This window comes from Lynx canadensis, chromosome C1 (genome assembly GCF_007474595.2).
Source record: "Lynx canadensis isolate LIC74 chromosome C1, mLynCan4.pri.v2, whole genome shotgun sequence".
Classification (NCBI taxonomy): Eukaryota; Metazoa; Chordata; class Mammalia; order Carnivora; family Felidae; genus Lynx; species Lynx canadensis.
In genome coordinates this window covers 80,355,454-80,376,163 of record NC_044310.1, presented here as the reverse complement: position 1 = coordinate 80,376,163, position 20,710 = coordinate 80,355,454, and the positions used below count along the sequence as shown (strand labels likewise).

The window sequence follows — 20,710 nt, the reverse complement described above, 5'->3', positions numbered from 1 at the left end:
ACAGGTAGGAAGTGGCAGAGCCAGGATTCACTCCCAGGCAGTGTGGCTCCAGAATCCATGCTCTCACCTCGAGTCATGCCCTTTCCTTGGACTGTCAACTGCTCGGAGACGCCATCTTGTTCGCAATTAGACAGAGACTATTGTTTCAAAAAACAGGGGCTCCATATTTGAATTAGAAAACCCAGAGGTTTGGTATTCTCTCCAGAGTGGTTGAGAATCTCTTCTTTAACAAGATTTGGCTTTGGGTCAGACAGGATATTTCTCAGATTACCTGCTAGATTAAAACCTGTCGCCCCTGCCCTTAAGATGACTCTGGCACAGCCCCGCTACTGAGGTCCCGCTTGTCCAGCGGGTCCTCCTTCCCAACAACCCAGGTTGTTATGCCAGAAAGCAAGCAGCAAACCATTCCCCACGTCTGCACAGATGCTCTTTTAGCCCAGGTGAAATGGGGCCCCTTGGCAGCTAAGATGACTTTGAGTGACAGAAGAGATGCTGCCTGGACACCTGCTACCTCCCTATTTAATGTCCCTTTCTGTCCTCAGGTGCCTTCTCTGTCTCCTGTCCTTACTCTCAGAATGCTGTTAACTAATCCTTTGTAAAGCATTAACCGATAATTAAGGAGCTAACTTCAAGTCCTTTAAGATAGGTCTCCTCCCTATCTTAGGCTACTTGATTTTGAAGAGTCTAGCCAACAGAGTTCTGGCAGTTCTCTCTGCTAGTAGGAAGCTCGGACTCACTAAAAAACTCCTCCAGATGAGTTCAGCTGCACTCCTGCCCCCAAAATGGTCTTGCAGGATGAGAGAGAGGATGGCCTTTGATGGATCACAGGTAGCCACATCTCCTTCTCCCTTAGCACACACAGACCCCTTTTGCAGGAATAAATGTAGTTGGGGTGCCAACCCCTTCTTATAGTATAGAACAGAGGTTTACAAGCTATAGTTTGCACCAGAATCACATGGGAGCTTGTTTCAAATGCATATTCCAGGATTCTGGACCCAGAGATTCTGCTTTAGAAAGAATACATTTTGGGCAAGTGCCCCTGGGTGAATGTGATATGGAGGCCTGAGAAATGCTAGCATAGAGTCATCTCTCTACTTGCTGGTTTATTTTTTTAAATATAATTTATTGTCACATTGGCTTACATACAACACCAGTGCTCATCCCAACAAGTGCCCTCCTCAATGGCCATCACCCATTTTCCCCTCTCCCCCACCCCCATCCACCCTCAGTTTCTTCTCTGTATTTAAGAGTCCCTTGTGGTTTGCCTCCCTCCCTCTCTGTTTGTAACTATTTTTTCCCCTTCCCTTCCCCCATGGTCTTCTGTTAAGTTTCTCAAGATCCACATATGAGTGAAAACATATATCTGTCCTTCTCTGACTGACTTATTTCACTCAGCATAATACCTTCCAGTTCCATCCATATTGCTGCAAATGGCATGATTTCATTCTTTCTCATTGCCAAGTAGTATTCCATCGTATATATAAATCACATCTTCTTTATCCATTCATCAGTTGATGATGGACATTTAGGCTCTTTCCATAATTTGGCTATTGTTGAAAGTGCTGCTATAAACATTGGGGTACACGTGCCCCTATGCATCAGCACTCCTGTATCCCTTGGATAAATTCCTCGGAGTGCTATTGCCGGGTCATAGGGGTAGTTCTATTTTTAACTTTTTGAGGAACCTCCACACTGTTTTCAGAGTGGCTGCACCAGTTTGCATTCCCACCAACAGTGCAAGAGAGTTCCCATTTCTCCACATCCCTCACCAGCATCTGTAGTTTCCTGAGTTGTTCATTTTAGCCACTCTGACCAGCATGAGGTGGTATCTCAGTGTGGCTTTGATTTGTATTTCCTTGATGATAAGTGACATTGAATATCTTTTCATGTGTCTATGGCCATCTGGATGTCTTCTTTGGAAAAGTATGTATTCATGTCTTCTGCCCATTTCTTCACTGGATTATTTGTTTTTCGGGTGTTGAGTTTGGTAAACTCTTTATAGATTTTGGATACTAACCCTTTATCCGATAGGTCATTTGCAAATATCTTTTCTCATTCTGTCAGTTGCCTTTTAGTTTTGTTGATTGTTTCCTTTGCAGTGCAGAAGTTTTTAATCTTGATGAGGTCCCAGTAGTTCATTTTTGCTTTTAGTTCCCTTGCCTTTGGAGATGTGTCGAGCAAGGAATTGCTGTGGCTGAGGTCAAAGAGGTTGTTGCCTGCTCTTTCCTCTAGGTTTTTGATGGTTTCCTGTCTCACATTTAGGTCTTTCATCCATTTTGAGTTTATTTTTGTGTATGGTATAAGTGATCTAGTTTCATTCTTCTGTATGTTGCTGTCCAGTTCTCCCAGCACCATTTGCTAAAGAGACTGTCTTTTTTCCTCTACTTTCTGGTTTAAAGGGGTCCTCTCTGAATGGAACTAGGATAAACTCATTGCTTCTCTCAGCCCCTGCTAAGGTACCTGTCTTCTGAGTCTATAATACGAGAGAGTCATTAGTGCAGTGAAACATACTTATTAACAAAACTCAGCTAAAGATTGAAGTCAATAAAAACCTCAAAAAACACCCTGATTTTGATAAATGTGTGATGGACAATGAAAGGAAAATAACTTTTGAATACCTGAAAACAGAGTGAAGCACATGTTCTTTGGAAAACCTTGACAGCTTATTCAAGATGTAGAGTCCAGGCTTGGCTGCAGAGTACCGTGTTTAACCACAACAAAGTACAACTACTTAATGCATCTAAGTTTGTTGAATATTATCATTTTGCCTCTGTTTCATTGTCTTAGTGTCTCTCTCTCTTTTACACACACACACACACACACACACGCACGAACACACAACCAGAATATCGGAAACAAGTGCTTTTATGTATCCTTTTGACTCAGAATTAAAGAATCAGATAATCCCCTATAAAAATTCATAAACATTTCTTTATACATAGGTTAAAGATATTGCGGGTTTAGTTCCAGGCCACAGCAGTAAAGCAAATATCACAATAAAGCAAGTCAAATGAATTTTGTTGGTTTCCCAGTGCATATAAAAGTTCTGTTTACACTCTACTAATATCCTGCTAAGTGTGTGATAGCATTATATCTAAAAAACAAACAGTACAAATGCCTTTATTTAAATATACTTTATTGTCAGGGCGCCTGGGTGGTTCAGTTGGTTGAGCGTCCAACTTCGGCTCAGGTCATGATCTTGTGGTTTATGAGCCCAAACCCAACATCGGCCGTCTGCTGGTAGCGTGGAGCCTGTTTGGGATCCTCTGGTCCTCTCTCTCTCTGCCCCTCCTCCACGCTTTCTCTCTCTCTCTCTCTCTCTCAAAAACAAACATTTAAAAAAATAAATACACTTTATTGCTAAAAGATGCTACATCATCAGAGCTCTTAGTGAATTGTAATTTTTTTGCTGGTGGGGGGTTTTGCCTTGATGTTGACTGCTGCTCACTGATCAGGGTGATAGCTGTGGAAGCAATTTCTTAAAACAAGACAACAGTGAAGTTTGACACATTGATTGAATCTTCTTTTCATGAATGATTTCTCTGCAGCATATGAGGCTGTTTGCAAGCATTTTACCCACAGTAGAACTCCTTTCAATATTGGAATCAATCCTCTCAAACCCTGACACTGCTTTATCATGTAAGTTGATGTCATATTCTCAATCCTTTGCTGTCATTTCAGCAGTCTTCACAGCATCTTCACCAGGAGTAGATTTCATCTCAAGAAACCACTGTCTATGCTCATTCAAAAACAATTTCTCATCCGTGAAAGTTTTATCATGATTACAGCCATTCAGTCTCATGTTCAGGCTCCACTTCCCATTCTAGTTCTCTTGCTATTTCTACCACACCTGCTGTTACTTCTCTCACTGAAGTCCTGAGCCCCTCCAAGCCATCCATGAGGGTGGGAATCAACTTCTTCCAAACTCCAAATCATGTTGACAATTTGACCACGAATCATGAATGTTCTTAATGTCATCTAGAATGGTGAATCCTTTCCAGAAGGTTTTTAATGGACTTTGCCCAGGTCCACCAGGGGAACCATATATCTATATCTATATGTGTTGTGTTAGGCATGAAACAACATTAATCTTGTTCTACATCTTCCAGGCTCTTGGGTGACCAGGTGCAATGTCAGTGAGTAGTAATATTTTGAAAAGAATCTTTTTTCTGATCAGGAATTCTCAACAGTGGGCTTAAAATATTCAGTAAATTATGTTATGAACAGATGTGCTGTAATCCACGCTTTGTGGTTCCATTTCTAGAGCACAAGCAGAGTGGGTTTAGCAAAATTCTTAAGAGGCCTAGGGCTTTCAGAATGATAAGTGAGCAGGGTGCCTGGGCGGCTCATCAGTGAAGTATCTGACTCTTGATTTCAGCTCAGGTCATGATCTCATGGTTCATGAGCTCAAGCCCCACGTTTGGCTCTCTGCTGCCAGTGCTGAGCCTACTTGGGATTCTGTCTCTCTCCCTCTCTCTCTGCCTCTTCCCCACTTGTGCACTCTCTCTCTTTCTTTCTCTCTCTCTCAAAATAAATAAGTAAACACTAAAAAACATATTTAAAAAAAAATAGTAAGTGCGCATTGGCTTCAGCTTAAAGTCACCAGCTGGATCAGCTCCTAGAGAGTCCTCCTGTCCTTTGAAGCTTTGAAGCCCAGTATTTGAAGCCAGGTGTCTCTAGCAGTGAAAGTCTTAGATGGCATCTTCATCCAATAGAAGGATGCTTTGTCTACATTGAAAATCTCATTTAGTGGAGCCCCCTTCATGACTTGACTTAGGTAGGTCTTCTGGATACCCTGCTACGGCTTCTACATCAGCACTTGCTGCATTACCTTGCACTTTTATTTACTGAAATGGCTTCTTCCCTTAAATCCCTTGAAACAACTCCTGCTAGAATTAATTGCTTCTCTCATTTCCTACCAGTGTTCCTATTTTAGGAAAGAGTCATTAGTGTCGCCTTCAGCCTTCTTAGAATCGAAGAGAGTTGGGGTCTGGCTCTGGATTCGGCCTTGCATTAAGAGAATGTTGTGGCTGGTTTGATCTCCTATCCAGACCACGAAAACTTTATTCATATCAGCAATAGGATTGTTTTGCTTTCTTATCATTGGTGTGTTCCCTGGAGTAGCACCTTTAATTTCCTTCAAGAACTTTTCCGTTGCATTCACAACTTGGCTAACTGTTCGGCAACTTTTGGCCTATCTCGGCTTTCATCATGCCTTCCTCACTAAGTTTAGGTCATTTCTAGCTTTTGATTTAAAGTGAGAGACATGTGCCTCTTCCTGTGACTTGAACACTTGGAGGCTCTGGTAGGGTTATTAATTGGCCTAATTTCAACACATTGTGTCTCAGGGAACCAGAGAGGCCTGAGGAGAGGGAGAGAGATGAGGGGAACGGCTGGTTGGTGGAGCAGTCAGAACATAACACATTTATCAGTCACGTTTGCTGTTTTATATGGGTACAGTTTGTGGCACCTTACGACAATTACAATAGTAACATCAAATATCATTTGTCACAGATTGCCATAATAAATCTAATAATAATGAAAACATTTGAAATAGATGTGACCCGGAGACCTGAAGTGAGCAAATGCTGTTGCAAAAACAGCACTGATGGACTTGCTCGATGCAGGGCTGCCACAGACCTTCAGTTTGTTAAAAACAAAAGCAAAAACAAAAACCACTGTATCTGCGGAACATAATAAAGCAAAGTACAGTAAAACAAGATATGCCTGTAGTGCAAAAATAATCTCTGCATAAATTATCTAAGAAGAACTGCTGACTAGATCATGAAGACTATCACTTATCTAGTTAAGAGAGGGCCTTGACAGAAGTCAGGAATTATATAACTGCTCTGATCAAGCCAGTTCTTCTTGTTTAGAAAGGGTACTCCCTTTTCTTATAAAAATGTTAACCATTTTTTTCTGTTTAATCTGCTGAAAGCCTTTCCTAATCCATCTGAGTCCAGTGGCATGTTCTGGTCTGCCACTTATGTCTCTATTAAAGCTATAAAATATTAGTAACAGTTGTCAGAATTTCACCTTCAATTAAACTCCCTGAGTCCTATCTGCCCTGGAGCCCTCCTTGCCTTTAAGCCTACTTCCAGCTAATGTCGGATCTGGTTAACAGGTGCAGGGCAGAGCCAGACCAGGATGGTGGACAGGAGAGACTCGTCTTCTAGAAGTTGGGTTGGAGTCTCAGCTGTATGATCTTACATAGGTCATTTCATTTCTCTGTGCTTTAGTTTTCTTGTCCAGAACATGAGAGCAACAGCATCCTCTCCAGAGAACGATTGTGAGGTTTAAGTGAGGTAATTATGCAAAATGTCACACAGGTCCTGTGCCTGGCAATAGTAGGTGCCTGTAAAGGTCGAGGTCTTGCCCTTCTTTCTCAGGCAATAGGGAGAGGACTGAGCTAAATGACTCCCAGAGGCTGCATCTAGCACTAGCCATCTGCTTCTGGGAGAGCAAGTGAGTATAGGGTGCAGGGAAAACAAAGGAAAAAATACTGACTTACTACGATTCAAAGATCTCTGTGAAATCATTTCAGACCATGGAAAATACAGTGAAAACAAACAAACACCAAGAAGGCAGGAAATGAACGTCACCTTGACCGTTTGGTCCTGAGAACCGGAAAACTAAAAAATTCAGTTTCCTCAGCTGCTTCCAGGAAGGGTTAGGAGAACAATGTTTGATTAGCCTGACAATGATCTTTAATATTGATGCAGAGCAAGCATGGCTTAACCAGACCAAAAAAAAAATTTAAGTGTTAATTTTACATACGTATTTACTTTTTCATGATGGAAGATCAGGGCAAGGAAATGAAACGCCAACCCAGTGTGTCCCCAACAAGCTCTGAGTTCCTTCGCCTACTCCACACTCAGAGTGGGAGGATTGGCCGTCAACATGTATAGAGTGCCCAGCTCTGTGGAGTCTTGGTCTGTACGATCCTGCTGACACGTACTGAAACTACAGTTGACCATCCTGAGTTATGGAGGGGACACTGGAGCCCAATGTCTGCATGTCTCTGCTCCCTGTTTACCTGCCACCCCTGTTGCTGAACCCAAACCTGACAAATCAGGAAGGTCGCCAGAAGGTTGGGAGTCTAGTTTCCCATGCAAGGATAAAATAGCCCTCTCTTGTTTTGAAATGAACAAGATGAGGCTTATTCATCACGTTATCAGGCTTGCTGACCGTGTTGCAGCCACCAACTTTCATTTCACGGCCATTTGGCCACAGGCTGAGAGATACACTACTGGGGCTCTGCAGGCCCAAAGCAGGGATGCTCAAGAATCCTTCAGTTGTCTACCATCTGTGGAAATCCAGAAAATACCACTGCTGGTAATCAGGCTCCTTCCATCATTTTCTTGCACCAGCGTCACTTGTAGGGGAGCAGGCAGGGCAAAAAAACATGATTGGAAGGTAAAGACAAAAATGGATGGCTGGGTTACTCTTCTGAGGTGTCCTCTGACCGAAAAGATGAATCGCGCCAGGTCAGCACTATGCCTGTGACAGAGTGAGGGAAGAGCCTTGTGAACACTCTCAAGAGTTTGAAAAATGCCATAATTACACTCCTTGACTTTTGGATGGATCATGATAATAACTGCCATTTATTGAATTTTTAAAATGGGCCAAGCACTACATCAGATGCTTTTACACGTATTAGCTTATTTAATCTCCACAGTAACACTATTAAGTAGATGCCGTTTTCCTCATGTTCTGGTTTGTTTCTGGTTAATGACTCTTCCCCACCCCTGACATTCTCTCCCTACCTACTACAAGCTCCCAAGAAGAAGAATGCATTAAAGCTTATTATTTGCCTCCCCACGACACCATGAGGCCAGTGTCATCTGGCCCTGTGTGTCTTTGTTTCCAGTATTTACCACGAGAAGCCAAACCCCGAAGATAGAGTTTCACCTGGACATAACAGCTCTGTGAGATTATGATCTGTCTCAAGCTCCTGCCCCTCCCTAACCCCCCAAACCCTTTCATTAGCCCTCAGTAACTTACAGTCAGTCCACAAAATCTGCCTCTTCTTTCCTGCCTCTTGCTCTGGTGTCTCTTTTCCTCAGAAGACCACACCACTTCATCACGTATTTGCTTACAAGTCACCTCCTCCCAGCTCTTACTTGACCTCCGTATCTCCTCTTTCCTTAGCCTGCTCTGTGTTGTACGTTCACACATGCATCTGTTATTTTCTGTCTACCCACTGGAATGTACACTTTGTGAAGTCAGGGACTTTTGTTCATCAGTACATTCCTAATACCCAGAATAGTACCTGGCATGTTGTCTTTGCTCAATAAATACTTCTTGAATGAAGTAATCCATAAGTGAGGAAACTGAGCCATGGAATGGATAAGCAGTTTGTCCCTGGTCACACTGCTGTGAAACAGCCAACCCATGTCTGTGTGATCGTAAATCCCTGGCCCATAAACACCATGTTGTCCAGCCTCTTGATGGATTGTGTGAATGCAACATAAACAAGAATATTCTGACTGAACTGGAGTAATCAGTGTCAATATAGGGAACTTAACTGGAGAAGATCCCACAGGATGAAAATTTACTGTTGTTTTTTTGTTGCAATGTGCGATATTGTGATTTAGAAGAAAAGCATGTTTATGGCCATTCAGGTGACCCAAAATACATTTCTCATATATATTTGGTCTTAATCCACAGTTCCTGACTCAAAGCTCCTCTAAAGCCCTTAGAATTTCCTAAGTGATGAGAGCAGTAAAGGTTTTATTTGGAGAGCCCTTAAGATGGGGGCTGATTGCCAGTGTAGCCAACCGTGTGATTAGAGGGTTAGCACTTTAAGTGCCAACCCCCCTCCCAACCTTCAGGGAGGGGAGACAGGCTAGAGGTACATTCAGTCACCAGTGGCCAATGATTTAGTCAATCATGACTGTGTAAGGAAGCCTCCACAAAAACCCAAGAAGACAGGGTTCAGAGAGCTTCTAGGTTAGTGAACACATGGCGATTTGGGGAGAATGGCAAGTTTCAAGAGGGCATGGAAGCTCCACGTGCCCTTTCCCCATACCTTGCCCTGTGTATCTCCTCATCTGGCTGTCGATTCATATCCCTTAACATCCTTTGTAATAAATCAGTAATCTAGTGAGTAAATGGCTTTTTCTGGGTTCTGTGAGCTATTCTAGCAAATTAATTGAACTCAAGCAAGGGATTGTGGGAACCTCTGATTTAGAGCCATTCAGGCAGAAGTACCAGTAACAACATGGGCTTGCGGTATCCTGAGTTCGAGCAGGTAGCTGGAGCCTCCAGTTTGTAGCCTGTCAGCCAGAAGCACAGGTACCATCCTGGGTGTGTGACTGGTATCTGAAGTGAAGGGTGGACTTATAGGACTGAGCCCTTTACCTTTGGAATCTGATTCTGACTCAGAATTGAGTCAAATTGTAAGACACCCAGCTGGTATCTAGATCACTGTTGGTGTGGGGAAGCCTACACACACACACACACACACACACACACACACACACACACAAAACACACACACGTTGGAATTTTGTCCAGGAACCTAATTTACATTAGGAACAGTTTTTTTGAGTTGTCACCAAGCGAAGTACAAGTAATTGATAATTTGAGAAGCCAGCAATAAAATCAGTATCCTTACAACATGAGCACATTAGCCTAGATAAAAAAACAGTTTATTAAATTTACTTACCTTTTTAAAAGAAGATGAAAGCAAGATTATGACCTGAGTCAAAGTCAGACGCTTAGCCGACTAAGCCACCCAGGTGCCCCAGGAATGATTTTTTAATGGCAAAGAAGGAGAAATTAAAGATAGTGTAAAGGATGTCAATTTTTCATTGAAATACTGTTCATACATTTGTCGTATTAGTTTTAGGCATACATCGTAGTCATTCCATATGTCTATAAATTAAGTTGTACTTAACCACAAGTGTAGCTATCATGTGAAAGCACACAACAGTATTACTATAGGATTGACTCTATGCCATTGGCTGTACCTTGTATCCCTAGGACTTACTCATTCCGTACCTGGAAGCCGGTATCTCTCTCTCAAAGGTGTCAATTCTTTATCTAACCTAAGTATTTTGGTGGTAAACACAATTACCTCTTGTTCAGCATGTGTAAATTGGCGGTCTATTTTTCTGTGAACACTGCTTAAAGCATCATTACAAATGATGTCATTACATTAATAAGTTCGGTTTCATTCTTCACTCACACAAAAAAAGAAGAAAATGAAAGCTATACCTGTGTCAAGAGAAGCTAGGAAGTATCCAGGTAGACTATAGCACGTTCATGCTGCAAAGCAGCGAATGCCTATGTAGCACATGGAATGGAAGCAGTGATGGAATTGGAAAAGTAGACCTCAGAATGCTACATACACAATGATGACAACTCTGAAAATTCTGTGTGTTAGCAGTGGAATTGTAAGAGACCTTAAAGTTCATAAATAGCTGTTGATTCTAGTGTTTAGGATTCATTTGGTTATTTCACATTATTTTTGATATTTAGATGTTTCTGTTTAACTGTTAATACTCAGATGATCAAATATCCATAAAAAAGAAGAAATGCAATGTACCACATTGTGAGCCAAGGAATACGTCATCCCATCTGCTACTCATCCTTTTCCTTCCTGCCGTCCACTTCCACTGGTCGTGGACACTCAGCACTGCCTTTCCTCAGGCTTCACCCGAGCTTTCTGGTCCCCTGACTAACCTCTACATGTTACAGACCACCTGCTCTCCAACTGCATTTTCTTCCTCCCTCCCTTGATTATTCACAGATGCTTCTCCCTCCAGTTTTCAGAGCTGTTTCCTCACTGCTCTTGCCCTCCTCCTCTGTGGCTGAGGTCTTTCACCTCCCCTTCCCATACTGGAGTACTTGCTCACCTGGCCCTTCCTGTGGCATTGCCCTCATCCATGTCTCACTGTGTCTGCTCCCTGTGCTTCGGTGCTCTTAGCCCTGCCAGCGCAAATGTTGTTTCTGCCCTGACATGATCCATTCCTCGTCTGACTCTGCATTTGCTACTCTGCGTCTTTGTTCTTCCCATACCAGTACAGATTCTTGGTAAATATACTCTGGCTGGGGCACCTGGGTGGCTCAGTCGGTTAAGCATCTGAAACTTGGTTTCGGCTCAGGTCATGATTTCACAGTTCAGGGGTTCGAGCCCCACATCAGGCTCTGCACTGATGGTGCAGAGCCTGCTTGGGATTTTCTGTCTCCTCTCTTTCTGCCTCTCTCTCTCTCAAAATAAGTAAACTTAAAAAAAATTTTTTTTGAATCCACTCTGGCTAATTGAAATAGGAAAAGAATTTAGTGAAAGGCTATTGAAAGCTAAAATTATGTGATTTATAAGAAATATATTATTTGGTCATTTGAGTGAATGAATGAAATGAATATATTTCTCATATGTATTTAGTCTTGGTCCAAGATTTCCAGCTCAAGGCTCCTAAAACCCTTGGAATTTCCTGTGATAGGGCAATGAATGAGTCTTGTGTTACAGTAATGAAGGTGACTTTCGGGTCCTAGTTGCCAGGAGGACCAACCCTGTGATTAGAAGGTTGGAACTTTCAAGTTCCCCCCAACCCCATCTCGGGGGAGGGAAGAAGGGCTGGAGGTTGAATCAGCCAATGGCCAGTGACTTAGTCATGACTATATAGTAAAATCCCCATAAACACCCAAAAGGACTGGGTTCAGAGAACTTCTGGGTTGGTGGACACTTGGAGATTGGGGACAGTGTCGTGCTATACCTCCCCCTTCCTCTGACTATTCACGTCCTTTAATAAATTGGTAAACATAAATGTTTCCCTGAGTTCTGTGAGCTGCTCTAGGAAATTAAAAGAACCTACCGAAGAAGTCGTTCTAACTTCCAGGCTATAGCCTGTCAATCAGAAATACAGGTTTAATAGCCTGGGGCTTGTGACTGATGTCTGAAGTAGGGAGTGAGGAGCATTCTCCTAGGACTGGTCCTTAAACTTGTGAATGCTGGTACTATCCCCAGATAACGTCATAATTGAGCTGCATTCTCAGTCATGCTGCTGATATCCGAGAATTGCTTGGTACTGTGTGTAGGGACACCATCCACACTCCTCCCCCCTCCACACACACACACACACACACACACACACACACACACTTTGGAATTGGGTCTGGGAACCTTAAAAGAAGAGCTCTCAGAATTACTGAGAAAGCCAGTGAGGTTGGACTAGAAAACATGGAGGGACAAGATGGGAGCAGAACAGTTAGGGCCATGGCCAAAATTCCATGGCCACAGACCTGGTTTGGGAAGACACTTCTGCCACTACTACTGGAGAGTGAACACTGTACCTGCCACTGCGAGTACTAGACAGGAGTCTCTTCAATGGCACCTTTGTCACAGAAACCATTTCTTCTCCAGAGTTGCTTTTCTACACCCCTGGCTTTTGGTCAGATCTAGACAGAAACATCTGGCCAAGTCACTGGCCCGTCCACGAGCTGCTGAGGGGACCTAGAAAGGAGTCTCACTTAGGCCATGAGAGCTGGGCTCTGCTTGCTGCCACAGTTCATACGGTAAGAAATTGTTCAAACAGATTCTAGGCAGGAACAAAACCCAAAACACCACATGGCCCATTCCCAATTCATGACAGTTGTTTTAATAAACTTTCTGCAACTTCCTTAAGTCCTTGAAGCTGTTTCTTCTAACCTCTCCCTCAGCAAAAACTCTGGAACGTAGTTCAATCCAAAATTAAAACATTAGGGGTCACAGATATCTATACAAAGACATCAAACAGCATGATTTAGAACAGAAAGAAAAGGAGTCAATCTAAATTTCTAACAGGGAAGAGTTAATTGAATTATGAGCTAGCCATAGAATTAAATATAGGCAGTCATTAAAAATCATGGAATTTTAAAGACTTTTTATAACACACAAAACTATAGCTAACCAGAATTCTACAATATTTATATATAAGCTCTCACAATTATGTATGTGCATATGTGATACTATTTTCTAGTAAAATATAAATGTTTATATAAAGACATTCACTGAAAGAGAACACACCAAAATTTAACAGATTGATGAGATTGGAAAGGTTACTTTTTTTCTTTATGCTTTTCGTGGTTTACACAATGAGCTGAAAATTATTAGCATTTAAAAGAAAATCCACTGGGAGCAAACTTCCAGTGGCATCATTCTTATCCTTTGTCGTGTTCTCAAAAAATACAATTTTTCCCAAACCAACCTCAAAAATACTCAGAATTCTAACTCTTTTCTCCTGGTGTTGAAAGAACTCACTCTTTTCTGTAGAGTAAGTTCCTCCCTCACCACCAGTTCCACTGATCTTTATGTTCACATATAGATCATTCATTCCATTCTATAAACCTTTTCCCCAGCCTGCTTCATTCACCCAGCTCCTACTGGAGCTCTCTTCCCCTTTGGGCTCACTCTTCTCCTGCCCTGTATTTTAGCCCAAAGATTCACTGGAATAGCTATCCCTGAGGTTTCCATTACTCTTCTCTTGGCCAAATCTGATGATCTTTATCTTTGTAGCTTTCTTGGCTATAAGAAACATTGATTCGTTATCTTTGACACACTTTGGGTCATAGGCTAAGTCAGGTGACCTTGTGGGTTTCTTATTTTTCTAAAATAAGAAGATGCGCTCTTAAGCACTTTATCTGACTTTGCTTCCTGTTAAGCCTTATATCTATGATGTTTTCCTCCCTGTGTCTCTGGACTATTCCTCCACCTCAGTGTTTGCTCCCTCCCGCATCTTCCCCATTTACCTGTCTACAAAGTGAAACCAGTATCCTAATAAACAGGACTGTTGATTTTGAAACCTGTGACCTCCACAGAGACTACCTGCTTAAGCCAGCTCAGCTTTGACAGTGGCCTCTAGTTCTCCAGCTTTATCCATGACCCTGGAAGCTCTGCAGAACCTTCCCTGCAGCTCTGTCCCTGCCGTTCACGAGCTGTCTCCAGCCTCCACCTCCACCAGCAAGAAGCCGTTTGAAAGCCTAGCTTTCAGGCAGGTACCTCAGAGTCAGACTCTGCTTTTCTGCCCATTCCCTGCACTTGCAGCCCTAGTTGGGCTCCCCATCTGGCTTTTAATCTCTCCTTCACGTGCTCCCTGTTGGATTGCTCTCAGCTTCATGGTCTCTTACCTTCAAAACAATCCAGACCCCAAAGGTCTTGGCCCACATTGTGTGTATGGAGTTCCCACTAGGCCAGAAGTTGAGTTCAGACTCCCCAAATTAACTACATTTCTTCATACATGCCAGTGTTACGTTTCAGCCAACAGGACTTGGACCTGTGGTGACCCACATCTACAGAGCAACAATCCTTTTGTAACCATTGATCCTTGATCCAGCTCATCTACCCTCATGACTTTATATTAGCCCTGACCTCTTTCTGTTTTCTTGACCTATAACTTGTATTATCCTTAGTACATCTCTTGGATTTTCTGCTCTCAGAGAAAGTTTATTTATTGGCTCGTTAATTCATCTAGCAGGCACATATTGAACACTTAACAGTTGGCACTACAACTAGTCAGAGGCTAGTCAGGGAGTTAGACAAAATCAAGGGCTACGTCAATTAGTACACTTTTTATTACTAGTGACAGAAGTCCTGATTCATGCTGTCTTAAGTAAAAATGGAATGTATTCCCTCACATACCTGGCAAGTCTAGAGATAGATCTGGTTTCCTTCAGGCACAGCTGGATTCATGGATCATAAATGCTACCTTTGGGATCTGGCCTGTCTTCATCTCTCAGTTCTGCTCTGTTCTGCTTTGTGATGGCTTCATTCTCAGGGTAGCAAGAGAAGTGTTAACAGTGCCAGGCCTACATCCTCCAAGGTTTTCGTATAGCAGAAAAGTCACTGCTCTCTCAGCAGCCCCAACAAATGTCCCGCTCCATCTTGTGGTTTTCTCACTGGATTAGGTGCTCTTCCCTGAACAAGTGACTTCTGTCAGGGGAATTTGATGCCAGGACTGGTCAGACTGGAGTCATATGTCCTCTCCTTATAGTTGGTTATGGAGTCTACCCAAGCACTTAAGTTGAGAGAGAGAGAGAAATACAGTACAATGGTTCCCTGAAGAAAAGGCAAGTGGATGTGGGATGATTTTCTAAAAAGCTGTCAGTTACAGATGAATGGATAAAGAAGGTGTGGTTTATATATACAATGGAATACTACTTGGCAATGAGAAAGAATGAAATCTGGCCATTTGCAGCACCGTGATGGAACTGGAGGGTATTATGCTAAGTGAAATAAGTCAAGCAGAGAAAGACAGATACCATATGTTTTCACTCATATGTAGATCCTGAGAAACTTAACAGAAGACAATGGGGGAGGGGAAGAGAGGAAAAAAAGTTACAGAGAGAGAAGGAGGCAAACCTTAAGAGACTCTTAAATACTGAGAACAAACTGAGGGTTGATGGGAGATGGGGGAGAGGGGAAAGTGGGTGATGGGCATTGAGGAGGGCACCTGTTGGGATGAACACTGAGTGTTGTATGGAAACCAACTTGACAATAAATTATATTTAATATAAAAAAAGCTGTCAGTTACAGCCTTTATGTTTATGGTAAGTGTGTATGATAGAGTTACAAATGGAGTTGAGTGGAGCAAATGGAGCATTCCACTCTATATACAATGGGCAAAGGATTCCCCCCCTCCTTTACCCCTTCACTCCTTCCTTTGAGCAAAATTTAGTGAGTGCCTTTTGTTGTTCCAGGTGTAGAACATAGATGGTCCTAGAAGTTGCCCAAAAGGAGCTTACAAAGTAGAAAGGAGGAAAGACAATAAAAGCAATGCCCCCATATTTCTTGAGAATGTCCATTTTAAGAAATAGAAATATGAAGAGTATCTCTGTGTTTTTTTAAAAAGACAAGATCAACCATTATATTGTTTAACATCTTTTTTACTTAAAATTCTGTTTTGTTCAATGCTTGGAATAAGTCTTTCTGATATGCTTCGTTAAACAGTGGAAACTCCACAGTCCACAGTTTTTTAATTGTCTTGCCTAGGCTTCTGTAAAATGCAGGGTCAAAACCTGTGCTTAATTAAAAGTAGCTTTCCTTCGCCAAAGTTTTCCTCAAGATGAATTTGCCATTTTTAAAAATTTTTGTTAATGTTTATTTATTTCTGAGACAGAGAGACAGAGCATGAGTGGGGGAGGGGCAGAGAGAGAGGGAGACACAGAATCCAAAGTAGGCTCCAGGCTCCGAGCTGTCAGCACAGAGCCTGATGCGGGGCTCGAACTCACAGACCGCAAGTTCATGACCTGAGCCGAAGTCGGACGCTTAACCAACTGAGCCACCCAGGTGCCCCATGCCATTTTTTTAAGTACTTGATTTATGGTTTTGTGGTTTTATCGTATCGAGGACTTTGATAGTAAGGTGCCTCAAAATAGAAATAGAGGACAGAGATAAACAAATGAATACCTTTAATTTCCACTTTTAGCTTAACAATCTCTATTTCTGATCTGTAGCAGGTTGTTAATGCATCTCCCACCAATGGCCAGTCATTTCCCTGCCTGTATACAGACATTTCCATCAGAACATTCACAGTTTGTATGTTCAGGTAGTGAAATGAACACACATGGATATGTACATTTGTTTCAAAGGCAACGAACATGAAAATATTTTTGTGACATTGAAGACCCAACAAGCAATCTTTACATTATTTTTTAGCTGTAGGTTTTATTTTGTTCAGTTCCATGGAAAAAAAGATTGAGAAATGCAACACAAATAAGCCAAGGGTCAGGGAATACATTAATGCAGTGGTTCTCAACTAGAGACATTTGGCAATGCCTGGAGACATTCTTAATTGTCTTGCCTACTGGAATCTTGTGGGTAGAGGCCAGGGGTGCTGTTAAACATCCTACAATGTGCAGGACAGGCCACCACAATGAAAAATTATCCTGTCCAAAATGTCAGTAATGCCACTATTGAGAAACCTTGCATCAATAGGATTTTTAGAATTCTGAACTCTGAAAGGATTCAGAACAATCTTGTAATTTAGGCATAAGACAAAACTAGAGGCGAATTAGAGTCATAGAATTAGAAGAATCCTGGAGCTGACAGGGAAAGTCATTGAGTCCACTCTCCCTGTACATATGGTAACCGAGTCCCAGGTAAAAAGTGACTGAAGCAATAGACGTCCTCCACTCCTCAACATGCGATCAGGCAACTTGCCAAATCTTTCTGTGCCTCAGTTTCCTATTCTGCAAAAAGGGACAATAAAACTTGCCTCAAATGATTGCTGTGAGGAGTAATTAAAATAATGTGTGTGGACTGTTTAGTACAGTACCTGGCCACAGTGAGTTGTTGATAAAGAGTGGCAGTGAGAGCCTAGGTGGTGATTCTCGTTACTGTCCCAACAGTAAAGAGACAGTAATTGAACCCTGTTCAGTTCAACACTGTTGAACAGGGTTGTACCCTGTTCCCGACTCTCAGTCCCATGTTCTTTCTATTACAGTGTCTTCAGGGTCTGTGAAGAAAAAGTTATAAGGGCAACTCAATAGGGATCAAAGAAGATTGGTCTGGAGAGCAGCTTAGTAGCTGGTAATTCAAGAAAAACTAAACAAAAACTCTTCATAAAGACAGGGGGTAGGTAGGTAGCCACTTTAAGGAAGGCATAAAAAAGATTGGTTCCCACCTGAAACAGGCTACCTTCTCTCTTCCCAAAGTCCTGTGGATAGTGTGTCAGGTGGGCTTGCCTCCAGGAAGGGCGGAGCCTAGATCAGATAACTTATCAAACCCTGAGAGCCCTGACCGAGTCTTACAGCCCTGGCAGAATGTCCGTCCAGTCCATTGTCTATCGGGACAGTCTCTGAAATGCCGAGATGGTCAGACAGTATATCTGGAGACCCTTTCAACTCTAAGATTCTCCGATGTCTGATAAGTTTTGTGGACTATGTGCTGGAAAGATCATGTGACATGGTAGATAATGCCCAGCAGGCACGTGTAGACAGCCACAAATCTCCTGTTTTATGATTTGTGGAGTAAAAAAAAAAATGCTTTATTAGGCTTTGCTAAGTAAATACGGGCACGTGATTACAATGTTGTGCAAAACAATTTTTCTCAGAAAATAATAATAAATTATCTTACCGACAATTCCATGAAATAGGCTTCCTCTCATTTTCTTAAAAGTCTTCTAAAAAGTCTTTGCAGTTGCTCTAGGAGTTGGATTTCTGTTTCTCTTGTTACTTTTGCCAAATAACAATTGTTATTTCTAAATTGTTTTTAACCGGTGGCTTTTTATAAAAATTAGCAAAATTCAAAAGCATCAAAATCTCTGGACCACAAACACAGATTAAATTCTCATTGGGGGAAAAAAAACCTCATTCATTTAGTAGCCTTCTCTCAAATATCCCATTTGTTGGCCTGGACTCCTAAAATGATTATATATACCCCACAAAAATACCCTACATAGTCATTTAAAGACATTTTCTTCTACATCTTACATGTCAATGTCCAACCGTTATAAAGATTATTTTAGAAAATCAACAAGAACAAGTTGGTACATGAGAAAATAGTGACTCATAGCCGACTTTATCTGTCTTCTGTGTATTTGTGTGACCCGCAAGCAATTGGAGAAGAGCAACACAACACAGTGGATCCTGGCTGAGCATCAGGCACTGTGCTAGACACCCTGTGGTAGCAGAGAAGTTAAGTTGTTTGCCTGGAGCCACACAGCTGGTAAGCAGGAGAGCCAGCACGGAGCCCTGTCTACTCCTATGTGCATGGGGTTTGCTGCACACTAGATCTTGACAAGGAATAATTCAAGGCTTAGAATAATAAAAAGTCTCCTCTAAGATGTGACTGTTTTTAACTTTAAATGCCTCATTTAGATTAGTATTCTGTATGTTAATTTGACCTTCAACTTTTTTTTTTTTTTAAGGTGTTGTGTAATGGACCAGGAACATGTGTTCCTGTCTGCGTATCTGCCCTTCTCCTTGGGATACTAGGAATAAAGAAAGTGATCATTGTCTATGTTGAAAGCATCTGCCGAGTAGAACATTTATCCCTGTCCGGAAAGATTCTGTTTCACCTCTCCGATTACTTCATTGTTCAGTGGCCGGCTCTTAAGGAGAAGTATCCCAAGTCTGTGTACCTCGGGCGAATTGTCTGACAAATGGCAACTTTCTTCTCTAGAATTTTGCAGTCAACCATGTTTATCATAATTGGGGGAGAGAAAAACTACATGTTTATTATAAAGGTTTCTGAAGGTCCTGAGAATTATTGGTGGTGAGGAGTAAAAAATGTGTAACTCAGTAAAGAAACTGAGGGTGCTCTTATAAAACAAACATTTATAAATCATTAAGTATTTATGCTTCTGTGCACCGAATTTCTTTTCTTTTCTGTCACTACCTGCAAGTTATCTGCTGACTTGACTTAGTAATATTTTTCCTACAACTAAATATAGAATTAGTATGATTAGTAACATTTCCTGTTCTGCAGCTCTTTGTTTTGTTTTGTTTTGTTTACAATATTCTGCATTGTAGCAGAGAAAGATATTTCTTAGTTTTTGTTCAGATACAACAGGCTTTATTTCCTGTATGGAAGCAGTAAAGTCCCTAGTGAATCCTTTCAGTATAAAGGAAGCAGTTACATTAAATGGGCTTCATGACAATTTGCATTCCACAGGCTTCCAGAACCATGAGCATACACCAGTACCTTTTTTTATTCTTTGGTTTTGCTTTGTGAGTAGTTGCCCTGAATCCAGAATATCTTTTGAAATGTCTTGTTTAATTGTTAAAATAAATTAAAAGGTGACTACTGTCATAGTAATAAAAACATGATTCTGTGTTTCAGGAATCCAAACTCAAAACATTTTTTTCCTTTGTATTTTGTATTTGTTTATGTTAAGTTTATTTATCTATTTAGAATGTGTGTGCAAGCACATGAGTAGGGAAGGGGCGGGGTGGGGGTAGAGAATGAGAGAATCCAAAGCAAGCTCTACACCGTCATCCCAGAGCCCAATAAGGTTTTGAACTCACGAACTGTGAGATCATGACCGGAGCCGAAATCAAGAGTCGGACACTAAACTGAACCACCCAACCCCTGAAACTCAAAAACATTTTTACAAATGTTCAAGTGGAGGGGTGCCTGGGTGGCTCAGTCAGTTAAGCGTCCAACTTCGGCTCAGGTCATGATCTCGCGGTTCATGAGTTCGAGCCCTGCGTCAGGCTCTGTGCTGACAGCTCAGAGCCTGGAGCCTGCTTCGGATTCTGTGTCTCCCTCTCTCTCTGCCCCTCCCCCACTTGTGCTCTGTCTCTATCAAAAATAAATAAACGTAAAAAAAAAATTTTTTTTTTAATGTTCAATTCGGACCCCCTGGGTGGCTCACTTAGTTAAGCGTCTGACTCTTGATCTCAGCTCAGGTCTTGATTTCAGGGTTGTGAGTTCAAGCCCCACATTGGGCTACATGCTGGGCATAGAGCCTACTTAAAAAAAAAAAAAAAAAATGCTTTAGTAAACTCACATTGTCATGGCTGTAACCGTCCCTAGCATTTTGGGATGTTTAGGCTTGGCAGAGTATATTTAAAAAAATTTTTTTTGTTTAACGTTTATTTATTATTGAGAGACACAGAGCATGAGCAGGGGAGGGGTCGAGAGATGGAGAGACACAGAATCTGAAGCAGGCTCCAGGCTCTGAGCTGTTGCAGAGCCCGACGCGGGGCTCAAACTCACAAACCGCAAATCCATGACCTGAGCTGAAGTCGGACGCTTAACCGACTAAGCCACCCAGGCACCCCT

General features: G+C 41.9%; 1 protein-coding gene across 1 annotated transcript in view; it reads left to right on the top strand.

Annotated features, from left to right (window-relative positions):
* The window catches only part of ALG14 (ALG14 UDP-N-acetylglucosaminyltransferase subunit), a 102,012-nt gene extending 82,236 nt beyond the window's left edge, over positions 1-19,776 (top strand). The window contains exon 4 of the mRNA XM_030327162.1: positions 18,852-19,776. Within this exon, the coding sequence (XP_030183022.1) occupies positions 18,852-19,082 (231 nt within the window). The 3' untranslated portion in view covers positions 19,083-19,776. The remainder of the gene's footprint in view (positions 1-18,851) is intronic.
* Positions 19,777-20,710: the final 934 nt, after the last annotated feature.